This window comes from Miniopterus natalensis, chromosome 7, assembly GCF_054644295.1.
Source record: "Miniopterus natalensis isolate mMinNat1 chromosome 7, mMinNat1.hap1, whole genome shotgun sequence".
NCBI classification, from domain to species: domain Eukaryota; kingdom Metazoa; phylum Chordata; class Mammalia; order Chiroptera; family Miniopteridae; genus Miniopterus; species Miniopterus natalensis.
In genome coordinates this window covers 75,345,958-75,373,085 of record NC_142087.1, presented here as the reverse complement: position 1 = coordinate 75,373,085, position 27,128 = coordinate 75,345,958, and the positions used below count along the sequence as shown (strand labels likewise).

The 27,128-nt window shown below is 47.2% G+C and overlaps 1 protein-coding gene across 1 annotated transcript in view; it reads right to left on the bottom strand.

The window, feature by feature from the left end:
• BCAS4 (breast carcinoma amplified sequence 4) overlaps window positions 1-6,051 on the bottom strand; it is a 51,444-nt gene extending 45,393 nt beyond the window's left edge. The window contains exon 1 of the mRNA XM_087818629.1: window positions 5,872-6,051. Coding sequence (XP_087674755.1) covers window positions 5,872-6,051 — 180 coding nt within the window. The remainder of the gene's footprint in view (window positions 1-5,871) is intronic.
• Between the last annotated feature and the right edge of the window lie 21,077 nt (window positions 6,052-27,128).

Below are 27,128 nucleotides of genomic sequence, written 5' to 3'. Positions count from 1 at the left end.
AGCACCTGGCACCACGTCTGCACCTGCTCAATAGGCACCTGCAGAATGAGCCCATGAACAATCGAAGCTAACGTTCCCAGGCTTACGGGCCAGGCCCTGTGCCGAGCGCTTCCCTGGATGATCTCATCAAGCCCTCCAACTACCACGTGAGATGGGACAAGGCAGCTAGAGGCAGCGAGTGCAGAGCCGAGATCTAAACGGCTGTGTGGCTCCAGAGCTCACGTCCTCCCACCACTCGGCCCCACCTGACTGGGGGCAGGAGGGCCGGCAGGGGTGGGGGGTCCACACGTCTGTAAAAGATGTGTCCTTGAGTGGTATATACAGTCGCTTAGTACCAGGTGGACACAGCAGTGGGCAGGACAGGCAGGGGCCCTGCCCTCACGGGGCGGCCACTGGAATCAGGGCATTCACAGAAGTGGGGCAGGTCAGGCAAGGGGACCTCAAAAAGGTTGGCCATCAGAATCAGCGGGGGGGGGGGGGGGGGGGGGAGTTCAAGCCCAGATTCCCAGGCCTGGGCCTCCCTCTCAGTTCTCCTCCAACAGCCACAGTGATTTTCCAATAGACCAATTGGACTGGTCACTCCAGGCTTAAAACCCTGCTGGGGAGCTACTAGAATCCCAGTGTCCAGGTAGCAGCCACACAGTGAAATCAGAAGACCCAGGGGTGGGAGCAGGAATCAGTATTTTTCTTTTGAAGGTCCCCAGATGACTCCAAAATTGGCAAAGTTTGGGAACCATATCCTATGTCAGTGCTCTCATCCTTGGCTATCCCCTACCCCACCCCTAGAGATTGATTTAACTTAATCTCCCATTTATAGATGCACGAAATAGGTGTTTGCGCTTTTTTAGGTTTTTACTTACACCATGCACACTTCTGTGCGCCTTGCCTGTGTCCCTGGGCGCTGGGCGCTGCAGCTGGCAGGGATGGTGACACAGGCTGCAGGCGGCCAGCCACTGTGCAGCAGCATCACCATGCGACCAGCCTTGCTGATGGGTACTGGGGTCGCTCCCAATGATTGGGGACCAGTCTGTTTTAAAGCTTCTTGGTTAGTGCTGAGGATCAGCCAGACCGGGGACCTTTGGCCAAGGCTCCGGGCTGACTCTCCCCCACAGCATGGCCACCCTGTGATGAGGCTGTTCAGAGCCAGGATGGCTCTTTTCACGGCAGGAGGAAGATGCGAACTTCCTCCTGACAGAGGCTGGCCCTCTCCAAGCACCTGCCTTGGCCTTGGCTCCTCACACTCCTGAAGGTTCTGATTCAGGATTCGGGGGGTGTGGCCTGCCCACTCTCCCCCTGGATCACCAGGGAGCACCCACTCTAGCAGCTCAGCTCTCCAGACCTTTGCCCTGTGGTTCCTTCCAGTCCTCCCTGCATCTCCATCCCAGCTCTTCAGCTGTCTCCTTCTGGCATTTACCACCATTTAGTTACTCTGATCAGTATTAGTCTGCTCACCTGACTGCCAGGCCAGTCCTTGAGGGCAAGCACTGCACCTGTCGCACTGGCCTCTCCCTGGTGCCCAGCACAGTGCCCAGCACACAGCAGGTCTGCCGTAAAGATCCGAGGAACAAATTCATACAGAACTACAGTTTGAGACAAAGTAGACCGTGCCCAGCTCTACCCACAGGTTTCTAATCTGAACATGTAAAGCTTGAAGGCCCAAAGGGGACCAGCAAGTCACAAGGATAGAACATGTGGGGGAACGGGGTTCTCATAGGCACAAGGTGTTTGTAGGTTGGACTCAACAGAATATTCTTTTTTTTAAAATCTTTATTGATTTCAGAGAGAGGAAGGGAGAGGGAGAGAGAGAGAAACATCAATGATGAGAGAGTCATCAGTGATCGGCTGCCTCTTGCAGGTTCCCAACTGGGGACTGAGCCCACAACCCGGGCCTGTGCCCTGACGGGAAATCGAACTGTGATCTCCTGGATCCCAGGTCGATGCTCAACTGCTGAGCCACGCCCAGCCTGGCTCAACAGAATATTCTTTGCTTCCACAAAGAAACAGCCTCTTCTACATTTCTTAAAACTCAAGGGCATCTTGGCTAATTTATGTTTTCCCTCCCACTTTAGTCCAGACACATGGTTTGGAAAAACAGTTCCTTTTCTTATCATGATTACAGAAAAATCAAAAGTTCAAGCACAGGGCAAACAGTAACTGATACCACCTTTGGTATGGGAGAGACAATAGAGTGAAGTGGGGACTATGGCAAACAGGGGGCTGCGACTAGGAAACATGGACCTAGGATTACCAGACTGTTCTCTTTTTTTGGTTAATCTTCATCTGACGACACAAATATTTTTTCCATTGCTTTTCAGAGAGAATGGAAGGGAGGGAGGGAAGAGGGGAAGAGAGTGAGAGAGGGAAAGAGACAGAGAGACATCTATGTGAGAGAGACACACCAACTGGTTGCCTCATACACACACCCTGACCAGGGGCTGGGAGCAAACCAGCAACCCAGGTACGTGCCCTTGACTGGGAATGGAACTCTTGACCATTTGGTGCACAGGACAACGCTCTAACCACTGAGCCACACCAGCGAGGGCGAGATTGTTCATTATTTTAAACAAACAAGAAACTCGGATATTTTTTTTTTACATGAAATTCCTCCACTTAAAAAGCCCTCTCTGGATTGAACCAATCACACCAATCCCTGATCTAATCCACATGTGGTTAAAGGACCCAGGTGCTTTCTCCACCATCATCCTTTGCTCATTGAAGCAAAGACCCTGCATGTGAGAAAGTGCTGGCTTCATTTCCTTCCATCTAGGCCATTAACCCATCTGTGAGCCATACCTGTCCCATGCCCCGGCACAGGAACCACTGAAATCCTGAAAGAGCCTGCTCAGACATTCACCCGGGGGTGGGGGGTGTCAGTGCTCAGCCACTCCGGAGGGCCCTGAGCTCCCCTCCGTTGTAAGTCACAGGGCACCCACACGCCAAACATCTCTCCCTCCCTGCCTCCTTGAAGCAGCTTCCGAGACCCCTCTGTAACTTCCCCCAAGAGGAAGTTCAAACCAGAAAGAGAGAGAAAGTAAAACACAGAAAAGCTGGCTGGACAGAAAACCCCAAGGGCACTGGAAATAGTAAAACACTCACCTGCCGGCTGATCTCATCACACTGCCCCTCAGCAACTCCTGCATCCTGTGAGAGTGCAAAGTCTTGGGCATGCCTGGCCCTGACCCTCCTCCCTAGCCACACCTCCCACTGCTCCCTTCTACCTGCTGCTCCTCTATCCCCAACACCTGCTTCCTCCCACCCAGGGCCTTTGCAAGTTCTAGTCCCTCTGCCTGGGATATTTTTCTTCTCCTTCTCAACCAACTCCTAATTCATGCTTCAGGGCTTAGCGTAAAATGACCCTGCCTCAGGGAAGCCCTCCCTGATCTCACCCAGACAAGGTCAGGGTCCCTCTGTTATTCACCCTCCTGGATTCTGGATCTCTGGTCTTCCTCTTCCCTGCACATTCCTCATGCTACATTCTCACGGCATTCAACACAATTCAGAGGTTTTGTGTATTCCGTGTTTATTGTCCCAAGAGAGCAGGGCCCTTGTCTGTTTCACTGCCGTGGCATCCCCAGCGCTCGGCACACAGTAGGGGTTCAATGAAACAGGTTCACTTCACCAGGAACCGCAGGACGACACTCCTAGGACTGCAGTGGGCTGGTCTGAAACTCCTACTGCTCCGTTTAAAAGCCAAAAGTGGTCTTAGGAGAAGGGTCAGTGGGAGGGGGGGACCTGCTGCCCAGGCCTGTTCCCAAACCAGACCTCCCTTGTCCCGCTCACTTGCCCATCTGCAAACAGCCTCAGCTCAGGGACCTGCTAATGAATTAAGCTTTAAGTAGAAGCTGCAGATGACTCCACTCTGAGAGTTTCTGCTTTTTTTTAGTAAATAAACTTCAGCAAGTGCTCTATGTGGGTTTATTGCTGCACAGAGCTACAGGGAGCTGGGCTCTTCATTAAGGCCCTTACAAATGAGTGTGAGCCAACCCATGTCTGAGTTAAAGAGAGCCCTGAGTGAGAAAATGAAGTTAATACACGCAGTTTCTCTTGAAAGCTGTTCCTAATAGAGACTAAATGAAGCTGAGGTTTAGCCACCGGGCACAGGGAAATCTCGCTGCTGAGAGCAAGGGAGAAAAGGGACGAAAAAGAAACTCAGGTTACTTAAACCAGTAAAAATCTGTAGACAACCTCAATGCCCATCCCTGGGGGTATTGGTCATAAGTTACAGGACACTCATAGGACGTCCCTTATTCTGCAAGGGCCTCAGTCTTCTCAGCTATAAAATCGACAGAACCGCCTCCTAGCCACTGGGTCACTGCCAGGATGCAATGCCACAATCCACGAACAGAGTTCAGCACACAGCTGCACAAAGTATGTGCCCAGGAAATAGGAGTAACTGTCATTTAATCATGAGATACTAGGAAGCCAAAGAATGATGCAGACCTACACTCTCCCTTACAGAAGCCACCAGCCTCAGATGACTATTGAACACTTAAAATGTGGCCAGTTCCAAATAAGATGTGTTGCAAGTTCAATATTAAAAACCTGACTTCAAAAACTTAGGACAAAATGTAAAAATCTCGTTACATTTTTTTTACATCGATGACATGTTGAAATAACATACTGGATGCACTGTTATTTTAAATAACTGAAACTAACTGCATCTGTTTCCTTGTCTTTTATTATGTGGCTCCTGGAACATTTAAAATTACATGGGTGGCTCACATTAGATTTCTACTGGACATGCTATTTTTAAAAATTGAGATATCATTCACATACCATAAAAGTCATCCTTTTAAAGTGTACAATTCCGTAGTTTTCGGTATATTCACAAAATTGTGCAACCGTCACCACTAATTCCAGAACCTTGTCACCACCCTGAAAAGAAGCTCTGTCCCTTTTCATTAGCGGTCACTCCCCATCTGTCCAGGCTGTTTCCAGTAAAGAGAAGCAAGTTGCAGGACAGTATCAGGTGGGGTTTTAGAGAAATGCATGTTATTTATATGCGTACCCACATTTGTAAATGCATTTTTTAAATGTCTGCAAGGTACACCAAACTCTTTACCGATGGTTATTTCAGGGAACTAGGGTCCGGGTGGAGAGAAAAGGGAGCGGGTGCTCACCCTTTATTTCATATATTTCTGTCCTGCTTTTGAGATTTACAAAGAGAATGAGTTGAATTTCTAGCCCTACCTATAAATAACTCCTGGTGAACTTGGGTAAGTCACTTTTTCTCGGCACTGTCAACAGATTGGCTTCCGCTGGAAGAAGGGTCTAGTTTTAGATCTACTTTTTATTCCGTGCGTTTAAAATAGAAAGTACAGGCAGAGACGAGGTGTTTTCCCTCCTAGCAACAGACGGGACCTAGGCCGGGCGCGTCCCCGCACAGGCGCAGCCCGGCCGCCTCCGCCGGCCCCGGGGCGAGCTGCTCGGAGCGCAGCGGCCCGAGCGCAGCCAGGGGTCAGCCTCGCCCCGGGCCCAGCCCGGCAAAGGCAGCAGCCCCCAGCGCGCCTGGGTCCGGCGTCCCGGCCGAAGCTCAGGGGCCTGGGTGGGGGTGGGGGTGGGCGCCTGATCTGGGTCCCCCCCCCCGGGGGGTGGGGTTGGCTGGAAGAGGAACCGGCGCGACCAGCCGCGCATCTCCGGGCAGCGAGCGCCAGGGTGTCACCGCTCTGCAAAAAACGGAACCCTCGCGCCCCTACGCCCGGCCCCGAGCCCCTGCGCCGGGTGCGAGAGGATGCTGCGGGGAAGCCGAGGGTCCGGGTCGGGGTACCGGCGCGCTCGGGGCCAGCACCTGACCGCTCCTCCCCGAGGACGCGAGCCGCAGACTCCCCAACCCGACACCCGCCTCCCTCACTTCCATCCCCCGTCCCCTACCTCGGCCCCGGGCTCGGGGGTCAGGAAGACCGCCAGCTCGCGCGCTCCGCCGCGCACGGGCTCCGGCCGGTCGGCGTCCACGAGCAGCATCAGGGGCGCGGCGGGGTCCGGGTGGCGGAGGCTGCCGGGGAGCCGGTCACCCGGACCCGGCCTCGCAGCCCCGCCCCCAGCCGGCTGCATGCCCCGCGGCCCGCCTGGCGGAGGCGGGTCAGGTGCGCACCGGCGGCTGCGGCGCGCGCCTCCCCGTGCGCCCGGCCGAGTGGGCAGCGCCGCCCAGTGGCGCGCGTGGCTCACGGCGCGCGGCCCCCGCGCTGCTTGGTAAACAAGAGATTCTCATACTCGCCCGCACACTGCAACCTCCCGGGCTCCTAGAAAACTGCCGGAGTTCGGGCCGCGCACAGTCCCGGGTTGGAGCCTGGACGTCAATATTTTTGCAGTTCGCCAGGTTCTCGTACATGCGAGTTTGAGAGCTATCGGTGTAAACAGACCCTTTTCATTGGAATCCGGGGAACAGTGGCTCCCCGTCTCCGTGGCAGTTGGGGACGCCCTGGGGAGTTTTTGAGACGCCGGGAACCGCCGGATTCAGCCAGAAGCCCTGGGGGTGGGGCTTGGGCCCTGGTTGTTTTTAAAGCTCCGCGGGTCACCCCGCGAGCATCCAGCGAAGGAACCGGCTATCCTAAAAGATCCTTTCATTTAAAGACCAAAGCCCCCCGCCCCCTCCTTCCCAAGGCCGTTCTCCTCCAGCCTCTGGCTGGCGCCGGGCGGGGAGTCCTGGAAATTAGGGAATGCGGGTGTGGCGGGCCTCTTCCCCCTTGGGGCAGCTTTTAAAATAAGCTCCGCAGAGAATTCTTAAGCGCACTAAGTCTGACCGCCCAGCACACTTAGGAGGCTTGTCTAGGCCCTTTAGAGGCTGGAGAGGGTGAGGTGCGCTCAAAACAATGCTAATGAAGAAAGTACTAAACAAGGTAAAAAGGTATGGGGAAGTCTAGAGTTCTCATGTTTCCTATGATGACTTTTAGAATATTAAATTCATTTTTAAAAATTTGGCTGGGCTTAGGGTTGCAAATAAATATACAGGACGCCCCTCACCCCTTCCCGTTAAATCTGAATTTATATTTTATCTTGATGACCCTAGGTAGGGGGCGTCAGCACATGCTTGGTCTGCCTTCTCGGTGATCCCTCAGGGCACAATTCCCACTTCCACAGCTGCCCAACTGCTGATTTCCCCACGTCCCCACACGAACATTCAGGCCAGAGTCATTTTCTGGAAAAGTCCTGGCAAAGACTTGGGCCTCAGGTGCTTAGGAAAGGGATTTGATAGGAACTCACTGAACCTGCACTTGGCCGTTCATGACTGTTGTGATCTCCCTGATGCTCGAAGCCCTTCCACGCGTCACACACACACTAGGAATGGAGCTCAGACCCTCACCCCTGCAGGCTGACTGGGGCCCTCCCCCCAGAAAAGCCCAGAAGTGGCCTCAGATTAGCCAAATAATCCTGAGCACAGCAAACGTCCACTGATGGATGAGTTTCACAAACATAAGGCAGAGAGAGGGAAAAAGACAAGTTGCAGAAGGCTTGGTAGGGCACTCTGCCATTAAGATAAAGTTTTAGAAACATGCGAAAGCACACTATATATTGTTTATGGATACAGACATATGGGGTGAGAGCATAAAGCTGTGCCTGAGATGATGTGCCACAGTTAAGAAAGTGGGTACTTCGAGGGGGGAGGAAATTGGGGAAGGATGTGAGAGGGGAGGGTTCAGTTATAATTATAAGGTTTTATTCTGCTGATATTGGTTATAATGTTTAAAAGTTTTGAATGCCCAAGATGACTCATTAAGAACAAAACAAAAAGCCTGGGACGTTAGCTAACAGTGCAGATTGCCCTGAGACCCTGTCCCTGGAGATGGGGTGTCTGGGGAAGAGATCTGGGCTTTTCCCAAGCATCTCAGCGATTCAAGCCCTGGCCCAGTTGGCTAGCCAACAGTCATTTTGTTTCTAGTCTTTTCTTCTTCTTCTTAGACTAAACGTGTGATTATGCCTTAGAAACAGTTTGCTAAGAATACAGATGCCCTGCCCCAACTTTCTGCCTCAGCATCTTTGGCAAGCTGGGCCACCTGCATTTTAAAAGCTCTGCAGTTGAGTCCCGTGCACACTGAAGTCTGAGAGTAAGCCGTACCTAGGGGGCTCCCTCTTGCTGCTGGCTTTAGCCAGGGACCCCCGTGGGAAGTCAAATCAATGATTTTAAACAAAGAGGATTGAATTTTTAAAAATCTCCCAGTCCCTCAGTGTACTGGGCTCACGCCCCAGCACCCTGCCCTGGGTCTCCAGATCTTGGGGAGACGTTGGGTAAGTTGCAAGCCTGAGGCCCGGAATGCAGCCAGCCTGGGCCGCACCCTGCCCAAACCAGTTTGAACCAGCTGCGGGGGATGGAGCTATGGCTCGTCCCCACGAGCTCCCCCTGGTGCCCAAGCCCAGCTCAGAGCCGCTGCTCTGGCCTCCTACTCCAGAATCTCTGTGGGTGCAGGAAGCGGCCTCCATCCCACACTCCAGTGCCGGTGCTGGTCTTCACCCGCTAGGCCCTCAAGACCCCCAGGAGCCCTAGTAGCCCCCAGCTGGGCCCCTAGGTCACACACCCTTCCACCCCCACTCCATCTGCTCCACCTCCTGCTGCAAAATGGTTGCCTGTCTGTGTCTTTTCAAGGTCAGTTCTCCTGGCTCAGGCCTTAAGGCATACACGGTTCTAGATTAGCAATGATTCCTGGGCTCAGCTGCACATTGGATATTCCTGGGAAACTTCCAGAAAATAATAATACCCAGACTCCACCCTAGAGACTGATTTAATTGGTCTGGCTGCGACTTTGGTTTGGGGAGGTTAAGAGATCCCTCAGGTGCTTCTAACCTGCACTGTTCCCCTGCTTGCTTAACTCTTGGGTGCCGGGGATCCTGTGGTCCCTTGGTCCCTACATCGGTCCTCACTGCTAATGTGTCCTGAGTGTTTACTATGTGCCAGGGGCTGTTCTCAACTCTTCACATAGATGGCCTTATTGAAACTCCATCACCCTATGAGGTAGGCAGGCCTGGCTATGATGCCCATTTTACAGATGAAGAGACAGAGACACGAAGGGGTTAAATTGCTTGTCCAGGATCATACCCAGTAAACGGAAAAGGCAGAATTTGAACTCGGACAGTCTGATTCCAGAACCCAAGTCCTGCTACTCACACCAAAGTGCCTCCTAAAGATAGCTCCCTTTTGGTTCCTGTGGCTGCCTCCCTAGCTCCAGTCTGCTCTCTTAGAAAAGTCCTTACCAGCCCACCCTTTTCACTGCCCTCCCAAAGCATAATTTGTCATAATTTGCTCAAAGCATAATTTGCTCATAATTTGTCAGTGGCTCTCCAGTGCCCACCAACTGAAGTTCAAAGACCTGGCCCTACCTTGCCAACATGTTTCTCACTGCTTTTCTCTTTGAACCCTAAGCTGCAAATGGGATCCCAGGGAGAGAGGCACTTAGAGTACAAGCTGTGAGGGGCCTCCCTCTCAGGGTTGCCATCAAGGACTGAGGGGCTCCTAGCATAAAGTGCCCTGGGATCTGCTTGCCTTTCCTAAGTCCTGGCTCTGCTATGTAGCCTGCTGCTGTATAGACTGAATGTTTGCCTCCTCCCCAAATTAATGTGTTGAACAGAACTCCCAAGGTGATGCGATTAGGAGGCGGGGGCCTTTGGGAGGTGATTAGGTCATGAGGGTGAAGGTGGAGCCCTTATGAATGGGATTAGGGCCCTTATATAAGAGGCCCCAAGATCACCCCCCTCCCCCTTCTGCCGCATGAAGCCACAGTGACAAGTTGGTTGTCTGCAAGTGGGAAGTGGGTTCTCACCAGGCACAGAATCTGCCAGTGCCATGATCTTGTACTTCCCAGCCTCCAGAGCTATCAAAAATAAAGGTCTGTTGTTTATACGCCACAAGGTCTATGGTTCACATGGACATTCAGACTTGTGACTTCTCTTGAAAAGAAAAGAAGGATCAGGAAACCGTGGGCCTGCCCTGTGACCTGGTAATATGTGGCCAGTTAAGGAGCTGCTCCAGTTTGCCCCAGTCTTCCTGTCTAGCCCAGTCTCTCACTGACCTGTTGGTCCCTGAAAATATCCAAAGGTCTGACTCCGTGGTCCCCTGAACATGCCCAGGTTTGCCAGGCTCCAGATCTACGCCCAGCGTTTTCCGTCTGGGATGCCCAGCTGCCCCTAGCTGACCACCCTCCCTGCCACCCCCCGGCCTTCAAGGTCTCTCTTCAACAGCTCTTTTCTGACCTCCAAACAGATAGGCCCTTTAAACTTGCCTTCTGATACCTCCCCCTTCTGCTAAGTTGTAATTCACCACCAGACAGAAAGTCCCTGGAGGAAAAAGAATATGTCTCATGCGTTTTGGGGGAGATGGATACAGGACTCCAGCAGGCTGCCTTTACACAAAGGAAGTTGTCAAAAAACACACATCTCTAAAATGCGGTCACTCTCCTGCTTAGCCTCTCTGTCTCCCCACTAGCAAAATCATTTAGAACACGACCCAGCTCCACAGAAGCACAGGGAAAAGCCAGGATTTAAAAGCGTCTTTCTTTCCCAGTTCTGAAGGATCCCTCTACAGGACAGGAAGCGGCAATAGCACCTCCTGCTGTTCCCTCCCTGTAAGGAAAGCTCGGGATTCTTCCGGTAATTCGAGCAGTTTTTCTCCACTCCTCCCCCTGCCACGGCGCAGCTACCCAAAGGGCCGTGGCTTCGGAGGCCAGAGGCCAAGGGTCAAGGTTCAAACTGCTCCATCCGCGTCAACGTTTAGCTTTGGTCTTGAGAAGCGGAGGGGAATCCTAGGAGAGAGGAGTTTTCACCCCTCCCAGCTACTGAAATGTGGGCCCCATCTAAACGGGCGCTGGATGGAAAACACTCCCCAAAGCAAGACGTCTGAGGGACAGGAGTCAGGTTACCAAGGTCTGAGCTTAATGCTCCCTATAAATTCTCATCAGTGCTCAGAATCCACCCCCCCCAGCGCCACCCGATGCAAACCCCTGATGCTATCCGCTGGGGGCAGACGTGTCTCAGAGTGAGAATTCTGGGTTTTACAATGTTAGCACCTGGAGGGCCGCATCCTGTGAGCAAATATAGTGTTTCTCAGCTCAATGTGTGACTCTTCACCCTACGTGAGCCAAATAAGGTTCATGCCGGTTCAGCTCAGGTTTTGCTCTGCCGATAAATTTCTGCGGAATTGATGGGAGAGAAAAAGCTAATGGTTTTTGAGAGTTTCCTGGATTTCAAAGTTACAAAAAAGGAACTGTGGGCCTGTTTTCCTACTTCACAGTTGGGGAAACTGAGGCTCCAGATGACTGAGTACATGGCTCAGGCTCACCTGTAACTGTTAAGTGGAGTTGAGCTTCGAACCCATGGGCTCTTTCTGCTCTATCACATGGAGATGGATCGGAATATGTCAGAAGATGTTGGAAAGTAGGTAGGCGCCCAGTGAAACAGTACCCTTTAGACTATTTGGGACACTCGAATAGATTTGCTTTCTTGCTCCAGGAAAATGTATCGCTGTTCACCAGGATTTGAAGGCCCTTTCCTGTTCTTGGAGTACATGGCGCGGTGTTGTGTATACAGTAGGCACTCCATAAAGGAGAGACTGCTCTCAGGGAAACCTGCAGTCATAGCTGCAGCAAACAAAAAGCTGAGAGGGGCCTCTGGCTTTAACAATGGCCCAAAGCATGTGGGAAACCTTGTCATCAGCAATTCACGTGACAGAGAATTTTAAAATCGACTTTGAGTCCAGTTTAAGGCAATGAGAATGAGGGTGCTTTAAGTAAAAAATACAAAATTCAGTACAAAGAGCTAAAAGCGAAGTGTCCTCTGGCCCCTGCTGGGTACAGAGGGTAGCTCTGGGAGGGAGCAATGCATAGTGGTTAACTACAGAGACTCGAGAGTCAAACTGTCTGAGCGCCCCACCTAAAAGCTGTGTGACTTTGGTGAAGTTACTTAACTTCTCTGTGCCCAAATTTCCTCATCAGCAAAATGACATGATACAGCTTCACAGGTTGGTGGAAAGATTCAATGAGATAATCTATGTAAAGTGCTTTAAACAGTGTCTGGAAGAGTGAGTGCTCAGAAAATACATACTGTATTATAACTGGAATACTGAGAAAGTAGATTGTTTTCAAGGGAGGGTAGTAAGGTGGCCAGATAAACAGTATAACTGATGAAACTGCTTGGAGAAAGCCTGGGTTATCTAAAGGGAGAGCACGAGGAAGGAGTCAGTGAATACTATGGGGCTGCTGACAAAAGGCCTACACCTGAGCCAGAGAGACAGAAAGCCAGGCAAATCCCTCTTGCGTGGCCATGCAGTTGGTCACTGCAAAGCTCCATAACAGCATTCACACAGGCAAGGGTGTAAACAGTGGTTGTGCTGAGGGAAGCCGAATTCTAAGGTGGCCCCAAGATTCCTGCCCGCTGGTGTGCACTGTATAATCCCCTAGTGTGGGTAGGACCAGTGGGTAGGATGGGATAGCTTTTCAAAGGTTAGGTTATTGATTAGTTGACTTTAGGTTCATCAAAAGGGAGATTATCTTGGGTGGGCCCAACTTAATTAGACATGCCTTTAAAGAGGGTTTAGAGGTGAGAGATGGGAGAAGTCAGGGACACACTCCTGCTGGCCTGGGAGGAAGCAAGTTGGCAAGCTGTGCACTGCCCATGAGGGCCACGGGCCTCAGTCCTACAACCACAGGAACTAAATCCTACCAACCACTTGAATACTGTACACTTGGAAGTGTACTCTCAGACAGCCCCGGCCAACACCTTCATTATAGCCTTACATGAGCTGAATAAAAGCCTTAGGTAAACCTCATGTCAGTTCAGCTCAGGTTTTAACCCACCAATGAATTTCTGCTTAGTTGATGGGGGAGAAAAGAGGCCCTGAATCCTGGCTGGTGTTCTCAGTGGTTAGAGCATCGGCCTGCACCCTGAAGGGTCTCAGGTTCAATTCCCAGTCAAGGGCACATACCAGTTGCAGGCTCGATCCCTGGCCCCTCTTGGGGCGCATGCAGGAGGCAACCAATTGATGTCTCTCTCACATGGATGTTTCTCTCCCTCCCTCTCTCTTTCTCTCTCTTCCCTCCCCTTCTGCTTTCTCTGAAAAGCAATGGAAAAAGTACCCTTAGGTGAGGATTTAAAAAAAAAAAATCAATGGAAAAAATATCCTTGAGTGAGGAATAACCAAACAAAACAAAAAGGAGAGACCCTGAGCCAAGGACCCGGGAACAGTACCCAGACTCCTGACCCACGGAAGCTGACAGAGCGAATGTGTGGGGTTTGAAGCCTCTGCGTTTGGGGGATTTGCTGTACAGTAGAAAGCGAGTACAGGGGTATTGCTACAGGGGCACACATGTCGCCTCAAAATGACGGGAACAGTTGCTGAAGGTGAGGTGTACGTAAGTGGCCAGACAGGCTCTCCAAGTAGTGAGTGAGTCCCCGCCGATGGGACAATTCAAGCCGAGTCGGATGCCACCTCCCAGACAGTCCCTGGCACGTGCGGACGGTATAGCTGATTTTCTGCTTTGGGTAGAGGGTTGACATGGGGGTAGCACAGGAAGGGTTTCTGCTTTGGATAAAACGTCGGCCTGTAGAAAGCATTAAGATATAACTCATACACCAATGCACCTATTTAAAGTGCATAATTCAATGGTAAACTATATTTAGAGAATGGTGCAATCATCAAACCAACAAAGTATATTCACAGAGTTGTGCAACCAGCACCACAATCAACTTAAGAACATTTATCACCCAAAAAAGAGACCCCCCCCCCCTCCTCAGCCATCACTCCCCAACCCTCCCATCTCTCTCCACTCCCAGCCCTGGGCAACCACTAATACTATCTGTCTTTATAGATTTGTCTCTTCTGGACATTTCGTATTAACCGTTTGTGTCTGAGTTCTTCCACTTGGCATAAAGTCTTCAAGGTTCATCCGCATTGTGGCGTATATCAGCGCTTCATTCCTTTCTGCAGCCCAGTAATATTTCATTTTATGGATGAACTACAGTTTGCTTATGCATTCCTCCACTGATAGACACTCAGATTGGTTGTGAATTACTTTTTAAAAAAAAAATGTTTTTATTGATTTCAGAGAGAGGGAGGGAGATGGAGAGAGAGAGAAACGTCAATGAGGAGAGTCACTGATCGGCTGCCTCCTGCACGCCCCCGACTGGGGATCGAGCCCGCAACCTGGGCACGCGTGCCCTGACCGGGAATCAAACTGTGACCTCCTGGTTCATGGGTCGATGCCCAACCACTGAGCCACACCAGCCAGCCGGGCATAAATTACTTTTTAATGGCCACTGATGATTACCAAGCCGAAGACTGTCCCTGTGCTGATATTTGTTTTCATTCTCACCATTTACTTACCTGTTGCTACTCATCAAAAATTCAACATATTGAAAAGGCTTTAAAAACAGCCTTTCACGCAGCAACTTGGGAACGTTTTTAAAGAATGATATCTAGTGTCGTCCAGAATGTGGAGAAGTATCGGACCACCGAGCACAATGTAAACTCAGGACAACTGTTTTGGGGGGAAGCCTGGCAACATGTATGAAAGGGTTTAGAATTTTGCACAAATTCCCATGTCCCGATCCCCAGAACCTGTGAATATGTTGTGTTACGTGACAAGGCGCATTAAGGCTGCAGGTGGGATTCAGGTCACTGGCCAGTTGACGTTGACATGGGAAGATGATTCTGGATTGTCTGGTAGGGTCCAAGGTAACTGCAAAGGTCCTTCAAGTGGAAGCGGGAGGAGGGGAGTCACCGCCAGGGAACGAAGCATGGGAAAGACTCCGCCTGCCTGTCCTGGCGCTGGAGCTGGGGGGAGGGCCGTGAGCCCAGGAATGTGAGTGACCTCCAGAAGCTGGACGCGGCAGGAACACGGATTCTACCCTCGAGTCTCCAGCAGGGAGCACAGACGGCCAACTCCTTGAGTTTAGCCCCGTGACACCCATGTGGACTTCTGACCTCAGGACTATAAATCTGTGTTGCGTTAAGCCACCAAGTTGGTGGTAATTTGTTGGGAAACTAATGTTGGGAATAGGCCTAGCAAATATTAAAACTTGCTATAAATTCTTAGTAATTAAAAGAGTATGGAAATGATTGAAGAGACAGAACAAAACAACAAGAAATTGATTCCAAGATGCCAGCCTTCAGTATATGACAAATGTGACATATATCAGTGCGGGGAGAGTAGACTGTTGTTTACATAGGGCTGGGACAACTGGATGGACACTTGGAAAAAAGCCATTAGACCTCACACCTACCTCAGGCTATTACGCAAGCAGATCAAAGATCGAAAGGTGAAAACATGAAGGCACAAATATTCTAGAAGTAAAATGGACAACTATTTTACAAACTCAGAATGCGAAAGCATCTCTTATTATGGTACAAAATTCAGAAGTCATAAAAGAAAATTTTAACTATAAAAAGTTAAAAGCTTCTGCATAGCAAACATTACTAAGCAGATTCTAATATAACGTAAGGGTCATAGAAATGTTTTCTATCTAGATTTGGTTACATGGATATATTATATTCGTCAAAATTCATTGAACTGTACGTTTAAAGTACATTTTGTTGAAGCAAATTATAGCTCAATACAGTTGATTATTAGGAAAAGTAGTATGACAAGCTGGGAAAAAATATTTGCCAACATCTATTATGTTAAAGGGTGATTGATAAGAAAAACATCAAATGAGCAAACTATCTGAAAAGTAACTCATAATCAATGAAAAGATGTTCAGTCTCACTCATAATAAGATACATTCCTCACCCACCAGAATGGTGAAAACTCACAAGATTGACGAGGCTGTAGGGAAATAAGTATTCCCACCCTTTGTTGCCTGGAGTATAAATCGACAACCCTCCAAGGAGATACACCCGCAGTACCCATCAACATTACAAACGCATGTGCTCTGTGTGTCAGTAATTCCTCTTCTAGGAGTTCACCTTGGAGATGTACTTTCCACATGTGCAGAATGACTTCTGAGTACAATTATTGATTGCACATAGCTAATCTGGCAAAAGAATTGATGTAAACTAAAGGTCCGTCAACAGGGGATTGTTATATATTAAATTGGTTACGTATGATGGAGCTGTAAAAGTAGATGGGGGTTAAATGCAGTGTGGTGTCCTGGATTAGATCCTGGAACAGAAAAAAAGACAGTGGGAAACTGGTATAGATCCTGGAACAGAAAAAAAGACAGTGGGAAACTGGTAATATCCAAATAAAGTCTCAAGTTTAGCCAAGAGAAAGGTATTGTTATGGACTGAATGTTTGTATCCCCTAAAAATCTCTATGTGGAAGCCCTAACCCCTAATGTGGCTGTTTTTGGAGATGGGGCCTCTAAGAGAGTAATTAAGGTTAAGAGAGGTCCTAAGGGTGGGGCCCGGGTCCCATAAGATTGGTGTCCTTAGTGTCCTTTTAAGAAAAGACATCAGAGCTCTCTCTTTTTCTCTCGCTCTCTCTCCCCCTCTCTCGGAGGCCATGTGAGGGTACAGGGAAAGGCAGTCATCTACAAGCCAGGAACAGAGATCTCACCAGAAACCAACCATGCCAGCACCTTGATCTCAGACTTCCAGCCTCCAGAATTGTGAGAAAATAAATTTATGTTGTTTAAGCCCCCCAGTCTGTGGAATTTTCTTACGGCGGCCCAAGCAGACTAATACATGCACCAGCGTTAATTTCCCAGTTTCAACAAATGTTGAAGTTATGTAAGATTTCCCAGTTATGTAAGATGTTAACATCAGAGGAAGCTTGGTGTTGTACTGAGCAACTTTCCTGTAAATCTAAACTGATTCCAGAATTAAAACTTTATATCTAAAAAGAAAGGAATGGGAAAAAACGAATGAGGAAGAATTTTATTTAGTGATACGGAAAGACTACCAAAATATATTCAATGAGAAAAGCAAAGGATAAGACAATGCTGCTATTTTTATATAATAATAAGAGGGAACTCACATATTTTCATACCGTCTTATTTACATTTTAAAAAATCTATGGAGAGAAAAGCAAGAAACTAATCATAATTGTTACCTACTGGGAGGGAATGACACTTGGGTGAATTGGGGACAATAAAGGAGAAAGTGTTCTCACTGTGTACTTTTAAGAATTTTGTCTTTTTTAAAAAAATTTATCTTTGTTGTTGAAAGTATTACAGATGTCCCCCTTCCCCCCCACTGATCCCCTCCACCTTGCATCCACCCCCTCACCCCCACTCCTGTCTGTGTCCCTGGGTTATGCATTTATGCATAGAAGTTCTTGGGTTAATCTCTCCCCATCCCCCCACCCCTGCCTTCCCTCTGAGATCCCTCAGTCTGTTCCATGCTTCTGTGTCTCTGGATCTATTTTGTTCGTCAGTTTATTTTGTTCTTTAGATTCCACATATGAGTGAGATCATGTGGTACTTGTCTTTCTCTGCCTGGCTTATTTCCCTTAGCATAATACTCTCCAGGTCCCTCCAGGCTGTCCCAAAGGGTAAGAGCTCCTTCTTTTTTACAGCTGTGTTAGTACTCCACGGTGTGAATGTCCCACAGCTTTCTCTCCATCATCTACTGACCGGCACTTGGCTGTTCCCAGATCTTAGCTCCTGTGAATTGCGCTGCTATAAACACAGGGGTGCGTAAGTTCTTTCTGATTGGTGTTTCGGGTTTCTTAGGATATAAAAATTTTGTCTTCTTGTCTGAGCTACATGAATTTATTTATAATTTGAATAACTAATTTTTTAAAATACAAAGAACAGTTGAGGAGTGAGGAGAGGATTTGCTCTATAGATATTAAGTGTATTTTAAAGTTTCAGTGCTTAAAACAGTGTGCAATGGTTCCAAAGTAGACAAATAGATCAACAAATCAGAATGATTTGGCTAAAACGAAGCCAAGAACATCTAAGAAATTAGTAAATGACAAAGGTGAAACTTCCATTCAGTGACAAAGCAGTGTCTTATTCAATATATTATATGAGAACAATTAACGGAACATTTAAAAAAAATCAACCTCTTACTTTCACCTGAAGGACAAATAATTTTCAGGTGGATTAAATATTTAAATGTAAAGAAATCATAAAAGTATAGTACTTAGGATATAATCTGAGTATATATTTATATAATTTTGAGAAATAAACTATTAAAGAATAAAGGATTTTACTATAGAAAATAAGAAATTCTGGGAACCCTGGTACACGACTGGTGGGAATGCAGACTGGTGCAGCCACTATGGAAAACAGTATGGAGATTCCTCAAAAGATTAAAAATTGACCTGCCATTTGACTCAGGGACTCCACTTCTAGGAATATATCCTGAGAATTCTGAAACACTAATCAGAATATATGCACCCCTATGTTCACAGCAGCTCAGTTTACAGTAGCTAAGATCTGGAAACAGCCCAAGTGCCCATCAGTAGATGATGGAGAGAAAGCTGTGGGACATTCACACCGTGGAATACTATGCAGCTGTAAAGAAGGAGGAGCTCTTACCCTTTGGGACAGCCTGGAGGGACCTGGAGAGTGTCATGCTAAGGGAAATAAGCCAGGCAGAGAAACACAAGTACCACATGATCTCACTCGTATGTGGAATCTAAAGAACAAAATAAACTGATGAACAAAATAGATCCAGAGACACAGAAGCATGGAACAGACTGAGGGATCTCAGAGGGAAGGCAGGGGTGGGTGGGTGGGGAGAGATTAGCCAAAGAACTTACATGTTTATAAGCATAACCCATGGACACAGACACTGGTCTGGGGAAGGCCTGGGGTGGGGTGGATGCGGGGTGGAGGGGATCAATTAGGGTAAAAATGGGACATCTGTAATAGTTTCAACAATAAAGATAATTTGTTAAAAAAAAAAGAGCTATTAAAAAAAAAAAAAAGAAATTACTACACAATAAGTAGAAAAGCCAATGATAAACATAGTAATAAGCAAAGGACTAATTAGGAAAAAGTGATAGCCAGAAGGTTGACTTCCTTATTATATAAAACACTTCTATGTATTAAGAAAGGACTGATACATCAATGTAAAAATTTTCTTTATTTATTGATTCGAGAGAGAGAGAAACATCGATTTGTTGCTCCACTTATGGATGCCGTCACTGGTTGATTCTTGCATGTGCCCTACCGGAGATCGAACCCACAACCTTGGCGTATCGAGATGACACTCTAACCAACTGAGCTACCCAGCCAGGGCCTGGCTTTTTTCTTTTATAGACTTTTTGTTTTCTAAAATGTCTCCTGAAATGATTTATTACTTCGGTGGACACAAAAGCAGCCTACTTTTCATAAGCAACATTTATACATACAAATATTTTTCTCCTTCCCGAGTATGAATGACCCTGGAGCTCAGAGCAAACCTGAGGCCCAGAAGCGAGTACGCATATTGCCTGCAGTTTTCACCTTGGTTGCCTGTTGCTGTAGACAACGTCGAGGAAGGCGTCCTTCCACAGGAGAACGTAGGAACAATTAGCCTCAGGAAGAAAAGAGTCAACATAAGCCCAACGTCAGCTTGCCAAGGAGACACGGGGGCTCGATGTTCTGAGGAGCTCTAATTGCGAGCAAACCATTGGGCTGGAAATGGGCATCGTCTCGGGAATAAATTATGTATGGCCGCTGTTAAATATTTTATCCATCCTTAAGCATTATTTGTCCTCACGTAGCTAAAAGAGGAAAGAAGGAACACAGCCCATCATAAGCATCACCGGCCTGGTCACCCCCCTTCTCCCTAGAAGGGCCACAAACATGCAAACGCAAACCTTTCTAAAGAGGAGGCGCGGGCCATGATTAAAGTTGGGGACCAGGTGGCAAGCGAGCTTCAGCTTCACACCTCGAGTCCAGGAGGGCAAGGCGTCCTCACCTCCGCACCAAACCTGTCACCCCTCGGCACCACGAGCATTTCGCTCTACTGAACATGCCGCTTTCAAAAGGAGCGTTTGTGAATTCTCGGTGACCTCCAGGCGGAGGGGTTTTGTGTTCCCCTGGTATCCACGCAGCCAGTGGGAAGGGACAGCAAGGACATTTGAGGAGCTGTCAGGAGCCGCCCATTCAGCCTGAGCCACTTGGCCACCTTCCCGGGCACCCCGCCTGCTCTCCGGCCGGCCTCCCCCGCCGCTTACTCCCCGCTCGCCCCGGCCCGGCTGCCTCGCGGTTGGGGCACATGCCGGGCCCCCTGGGCACGGCCCTGTGAGCACCAGCCAAGGCGCCCGGGGGCGGAGGAAGGGCAGCTCCCTGGAAAAGCCCTCGTGTGTCACAACTGAATCGCAAGGGTTTTAATGCAAAGGTGTTACTGTTGCCTTCCACGGGCAGAACTGAAAAATTATTACGATGGCCATTTTGGGGTGAGGTTTGCTTGCAATCATTTTTTCAAGTAGCGTCTGGTGTTTTGTGTATGTGTGCACCGGAAGTTGAATTTCACATTCAGGCAGACCAGATGTGTGTGTGTGCACGTGTAGGTGTAAATGCATATTCCCAGTTTAAAATCAATTCCTTAAAAGTTGCCAAGAAGCCTTTCCCACATTTTCCTGCTTTACCCGATAGAGATTCAAAGAAAGGAAAACTACATTCTTTGTAAGTCACCCATGTGGATTGTTGCTCCTGAGGGTGACTGATCGGAGATTCTTCCCGATTCCGGGAGACTCGAGGGTTAGTATCTGGTCCACTTGAGAAGCCACCCGGCTCGGGATTGCCGTCCTCGTGTTCACGGTCACTGACGTATCGGAGGCCCACATTCTAACGCCCTCTCCTTCAAGCTCCCTTTCCCCGTGCTCCGAAGGAATCTACCAAGTTAATGATTTAGTTTCTGAGTCACTAAGCACACGGAGTTCTGCCTGAGTCACCTGGGTACATGCCTGAGACAGCAGCTGAGGGCCTCTGGGAACGTTAGAGAAAACCTGATATGCAACTTTACTACTTATGGTAGATTTAAGGCCAGCACGTGCTGGGAGGGCAGAAAGCCTGGGAACAGAGCGCCAATGTTCTATCAGCAGGCGCCGGTTTCATCTGAGCGTAACCTGCTCCACGTCTGAGTCAGAAACAATGCCTTGAATGCGACTTCCTTGTCGCTGGTGCATTGCTAGGAGACCGAGAGGAGCAGGAATGCTACACTGATACCATCTGCGGGTTGTACTATTATTCCAGTTCTAGACTTTCTCTCTCTCTCTTTTTTTTTTTGGCAGATAAGCCAGCACAAAAATCCAGCCTGAGTTTTCAGAGGCTTGTTTTCTACCCACCTCTCATGATCTGGCGGGCAGGGCGGGCGCTGGGGGCTGATCACGGTATTCCATCCAAAGTGCAATTCTGGAAGTCAGATTCCACTGATTTAGGACGTGGGACCCCCACAGGGGGCTGCAGACTGAAGATGACTTTGGCCAAGTGAGTTAACAGTATAATATACGCCAGGGGAGTACCTGAAGGCCTTTCATACATCTTTACGAATTCTAGAAGCACGTATAGGCCATGCTCATTAGAGCAGTTCTGCTAAGAGTGAAGGAGAGAGCCCTGGCTGGGTAGTTCAGTTAGAGCATCGCCCCAATACGCCAAGGTTGTGGGGTCCATCTCTGGTCAGGGCACATATGATGAATGCATAAATAAGTGGAGCAAAAAATCGATGTTTCTCTCTCTCCCTCCCTTCCTCTCTCTCAAAAATCAATCTATAAAAAAGACCCACTATTACATATTATATATATATAATATGTAATAATATACATATTATATATATGTAAAATACATATAATATATATAATATATTATATATATATATGTAAAAAAAGAATGAGGACCAGAAAAGCAAGCTGGATTTGAGAAATTCCCAAACTTTCACAGCATGGGAAGTGGCTGGGGAAATCTTGTTAAAATGTACCATGCTGGACCCCTTCAGGAGAGATTCTGTTCAGTGGAACAGAGGTGGGGCCTGAGCATCTGCATTTCTAACAGGCACCCAGGTGCTGCGGTCTGGGGACAATACTTCAGAGTCACATGGAATTAGGAGACGGCCTTGGACAGTCCCTTTGGGCCTTCCGGAAGAATGGGCAGAACAGCTCACACTCACTGAGCACTTACTAATCCTCAGGCCTTGTCCTAAACGCTCTGAACACATTACCTTGTGCAATCCTCACAGCCACGCTTGAGGGGCTGGATTCACAGCAGAGAAATCTAAGTCACTGTCAGTCTGTGGTCCCTGAGTATCTGAGACCAGGGCTGGCGCCCTGGCAGCCTGTAGGCCAGCTGAGGCAGGTCCATTTGGTCTGTCTCACGAGCTGTTTTACAAATCAGGATGGTTCACCCAGGCTTTTACGGTCAATTATTCTAGGACAAAGGACGCAAGTATATATGAGGCGGAAAAGACAGTCTCTTCAATAAATGGTGTTGGGAAAACTGGACAGATACCTACAAAAACTAAAACTGGACCACTTTCTTACACCATATACAAAAATAAGCTCAAAATGAATTAAAGGCTTAAATGTAAGACATGAAATCATAAAGCTCCTAGAAAACACAGGCAGTAAACTTCTTGACATCGGTCTCAGCAATTTTTTTTATATGTCTCCTCAGACAAAAGCAACAAAAGCAAAAATAAACAACTGGGACTACATCAAACTAAAAAGCTTTAGCACGGCCAGCCCCAGCCGGTTTGGCTCAGTGGTTAGAGTGTCAGCCTGTGGGCTGAAGGGCCCAGGTTTGATTCCAGCCGAGGGCACGTATCTGGTTTGCAGGCTCAGTCCCGCTCTCCGGTGCGTGCAGGAGGCAACCAATCAATGTGTCTTCTTCACACTGATGTTTCTCTCTCTCTCTCTCTCTGTAAAGCAATGAAAAAAATATCCTCAGGTGAGGATTTAATAAATAAAATAAAAAGCTTTTGCTCAGAGGACACCTTCAATAAGACAAAGAGGCAGCCTACTGAATGGGAGAAAATATTTGTAAGTGATCTATCCCATAAGGGGTCAACATTCAAAATACACAGAGAACTCACAGAACTCAACATTTTAAAAATCCAATTAAAAAACACACGGAGGATCTCAATAGACATTTTTCCAAGGAGAGCATACAGACAGCCAGCAGACACATGAAAAGATGCTCAATACCACTAATCATCGGGGAAATGCAAATCAAAACCACACTGACATATCATTCCACCTATAAGAATGGCTATCATCAAAAAGCCAACGAGTGAGTGTTGGTGAGGGGGTGGAGAAAAGGGAACCCTTGTGCTCTGCTGGTGGGGTTGTCATTTGGCGCAGCCACTATGGAAAACAGTATGGACATTCCTCAAAAATTTTTAAATAGAACTATCATATGACCCAGCAATTCCACTCCTGGGTATTTATCAAAGAAAATAAAAACAATAATATGAAAAGATATACACACCCCTGTGTTCATTGCAGCATTATTTACGGTAGCCAAAATCTGGAAGCAACCTAGGTGTCGATCGATAGACGGCTGGATAAAGAAGCTGTGGTGCACGTGTACAATGGAATACTACTCAGCCGTAAGAAGGAATGAAATCTTACCATTTGCAACACGTGAATAAACACAGAGAGCATTATGCTAAGTGAAGGAAGCAGGACAGAGAAAGACAAGTGCCGTATGTTTTCACTTACATGTGGAATCTACGTAAACAAAACAAGCCAGCAAAACAAAACAGAAATAAACTCATAGATACAGAGAGAACTGCTGATGGTGGCAGAGGGGCGGGGGGAAGGGGTTGGGCAGAAAAGGGGTAGGGGATTAAGGAATATAAACTTCCAGCTGTAAAGTAAGTCACAGGGATGGAAAGCACAGCCTAGGGGACAGAGTCAATAGTAACTGTGTACAGTGACGAATGATAGCTACCAGACTTACTGCGATGATCGCTTTGTAAGGTCTATAAATGTTGAATCACGGAGTTGTGCGCCTGAAATTAATATAATATTGTATGCTGAACAATTGAAATAAATTTTAAACATTTTTTAAAAAATCATGTGAAATTCTGGATTTCTGACATCTTCTGAAAAGCTTGAAGAGCTCACAACTCTGGGCCTACACCTACCCAAATGGCAGCAATGGAATGTAGCTGCCCTGCTGTGTGTGTGTGTGTGTGTGTGTGTGTGTGTGTGTGTGTGTGTGTGAGGGGGGGGAGGGAGGGAGGGAGGGATGGAGGGAGACGTGGACTCTCGGTTACCAGCCCCACCCGCCCTGCCCACTCTGGCTCCTTGGAAAATTTGAACTTACTCATCTCTCTAAGATGTTTGATTTTCTCGTCTCCATATTTCAAAAGTAATATTTGAAGTTTCTGCCATTTCAGATGGAAGTTTCTATTGGATTTACATATTCTTTATATAATAGGTTTGTATCAGATCTAGTTGTTAAATAAAATAAAAATAAACAATACCCGAAAACACAGGTCCAAGTGTTGTTATTAGTACGAGATTTAAGTTTTTCCCTCAAATTCAGAATATTGCCACCTTTACCGTTTTCCTTTGATAGAGGACTGCTGTCTTTTTATTTTTTATTTTTGAGTAGTACTTTATGCTTTTAACTCTCTCCTTTATAAAAAACATATACCCAATATTTCGTAAACAAAGCTGCAAGTGATACTGCTGTGTTGATTTCTTTGGGGTCCTTCCTCCCTGTGTGGTGACAGCACCCACCCTGGTCCTCTGATTCATCGCTGGGGAACTTCCCCTGGCCAACCCAGTCCAGATTTGGGCCCATGACCCAGGCAGGGCCAGTGAGAGTTGGCTCTGAGGTTTTGGTTGTGATCAGAATGTACATTGGGGTTACTGGAGGCCACTTTTGCCGCACAAGAGGGTAATTTGCCTGAGAAAAGAGCAAACAGAGGAGAGCAAAGCAAGAAATGGAGAAATTCTAGCCTGTGCTGTAAAATATAGTAGTCAGTAGCCTTGTGAGGCTAGTTAAATTAAAATTACATAAAATTAAAAATTCAGTGTCAGTTGAATTAGCCACATCTCAAGTATGCAACAGCCACATGCGGACGGGTGACTACTGTTTGGACTGAGAAAATATAGGACGTTCCCACCGTTGCAGAAAGTTCTACCAGGCAGCACTGCTAGATAACATCTGTGCCAAGGTTCTGGCCCTGACTCTCCAGCTACGTGAGCCAATAAATCTTTTTTATTTATACAATCGGAGCTGGGTTTATTCATATTCCCAAGAACCCAAAGCAGAAGCTTCCAATTAGCACTAAGAATGTGGCCATGTGCACGATTAGGCTTCATTTGGGTGTTTTCCTTCAGCGCCAGAGGAAATACTCAGGGGCCAGAATGCAGTTAAGCAAATGACACTCAAGAATCCTCATGCCATTTCCTACCACTTCCCACCGTTTCTCCAATTAGAAAACAATTGAAGATGTAGAACAAATTCTGATGTTTGTCAGCATAAGAATAATTAGAAGAGCCCGGCCAGGCATGGCTCAGCGGTTGAGTGTCGACCTAGGATCCAGGCGATCGGGGTTCAATTCCCAGTCAGGGCACATACCCGGGTTGCGGGCTCTATCAATGACTCTCTCATCATTGATGTTTCTATCTCTCTCTCCCCCTCTCCTTTCCTCTCTCTGAAATCAATAAAGATATATTTAAAAAAAAAAAAAAAAGAAGAATTAGAATAATGGACAACACAGAAGAAGACGAGACAGTCTTTCCTCGTCAGAAAGTGCTGGGCCCTGGCCGGGTAGCTCAGTGGGTTAGCGCGTTGTCCTGATACGAGAGCCTGTGGGTTTGCTCCCCGGTCAGGGCTCACCCAAGAATCAATCAATGATGCATAAATAAGAGGAACAGCAAATCCATGATTCTCTCTCTCAGATCAATTTTTAAAAAATACAGAAATAAAGTAACAGGACGTGTCTCCTGGCATGGTACACTGAGGATATAACATCATGAATACACCATTCTGGCCCAAACACATAACTTAAATCTAATGATACGGAAACAAACCCAAATTGGCGGGCAGCCTACAAAACAATGTCTTTACTTTTCAAAAATATCAGTACTGTATTATGAAAGATAAGGAAAAGCTGAGGAGTTATTCCAGATTAAAGAAGACCGAAGAGACGTGACACCTAACTGCGACGCGTATCTGGACGGGATCCTGGATCGAGAGAAACATTTCCATTAAGGACAATATGCACAGACAGCTGGTGAGATTCTGGTATGGCTTGTATCTGTTAAATATTCTGAATTTTAGCGCAACCGTGGTTGTATAAGGGGATATATTAAGAGAATGTCCTTGTTCTTATGAAACATATGCTTGTCTTTAGGGGGTTAAGGGGCTATGATCTCTGCAACCAATTCTCAAGTGTTTCAGGGAAATATACACAGAGATCAAACAGGTGTGGGTATGACCTGGGTGAAGGGTATAAACTGTATTTCCTATGCAGCTCTTTCCTAGGTTTGGTTATTTCAAAAATAAAAAAGCAAGCAAGCAATAATGTATTTCCCTGGCTTAGGAAAAAAAAAAAATACCAGTTTTCCCATGGCAGATCACTCAAGTGGAAAGCAAAGTGCTTTTCAAATGGTGCATCCTATAATTATTTATTTTTAAAGTAAACATTTAAAAAATAGAATAGGAAATCAGAGCATTTTTCATGTAATATTTACTTTGTGAAACTTTCAATTATACATGTGTATGTATATATATATATATATATATATATATATACATACACACATACACATAAGTATACATACACACACATACCTATGTATCAACTCACAATGTTCAATGTGTTTCTTACTGTGGGTTATAGTTTCAAAAAACGTTTGAAAGCCATTCTACAACAGCTCATCTGTGCCTATTGTCGTGGCATAATAGCAAACCCATTCTCTCTCAAGTGTTCCCACTTAGATGATAAATTCTACTCACTCTCATTTTAAGCCAATTTAATTCCTTTTCATAACAAAGTACAGTTTGCATAAGTATGCTTGGTGGCCAAAACAATGACTTTAGCTTTTTTTAAAACAAATAAGAATGGGCCCTGGCCAGGCAGCTCAGTTGTCTTAGAGCATCATCCTGATACACTAAGGTTGTGGTTTGAACCCCCCGCCCCCGGGAAGGACACATACAAGAAGCAACCAATGAATGTATAAATAAGTGGAACAACAAATCGATGTCTCTCTCTAAAAAAGTCAATAAAAAATGTTAAACACATCTGTGAAGTTCCTTTAAAAAATAATGAATTTAGATATTTGTACAATTACATACCGTTTCCAAAAGAGACC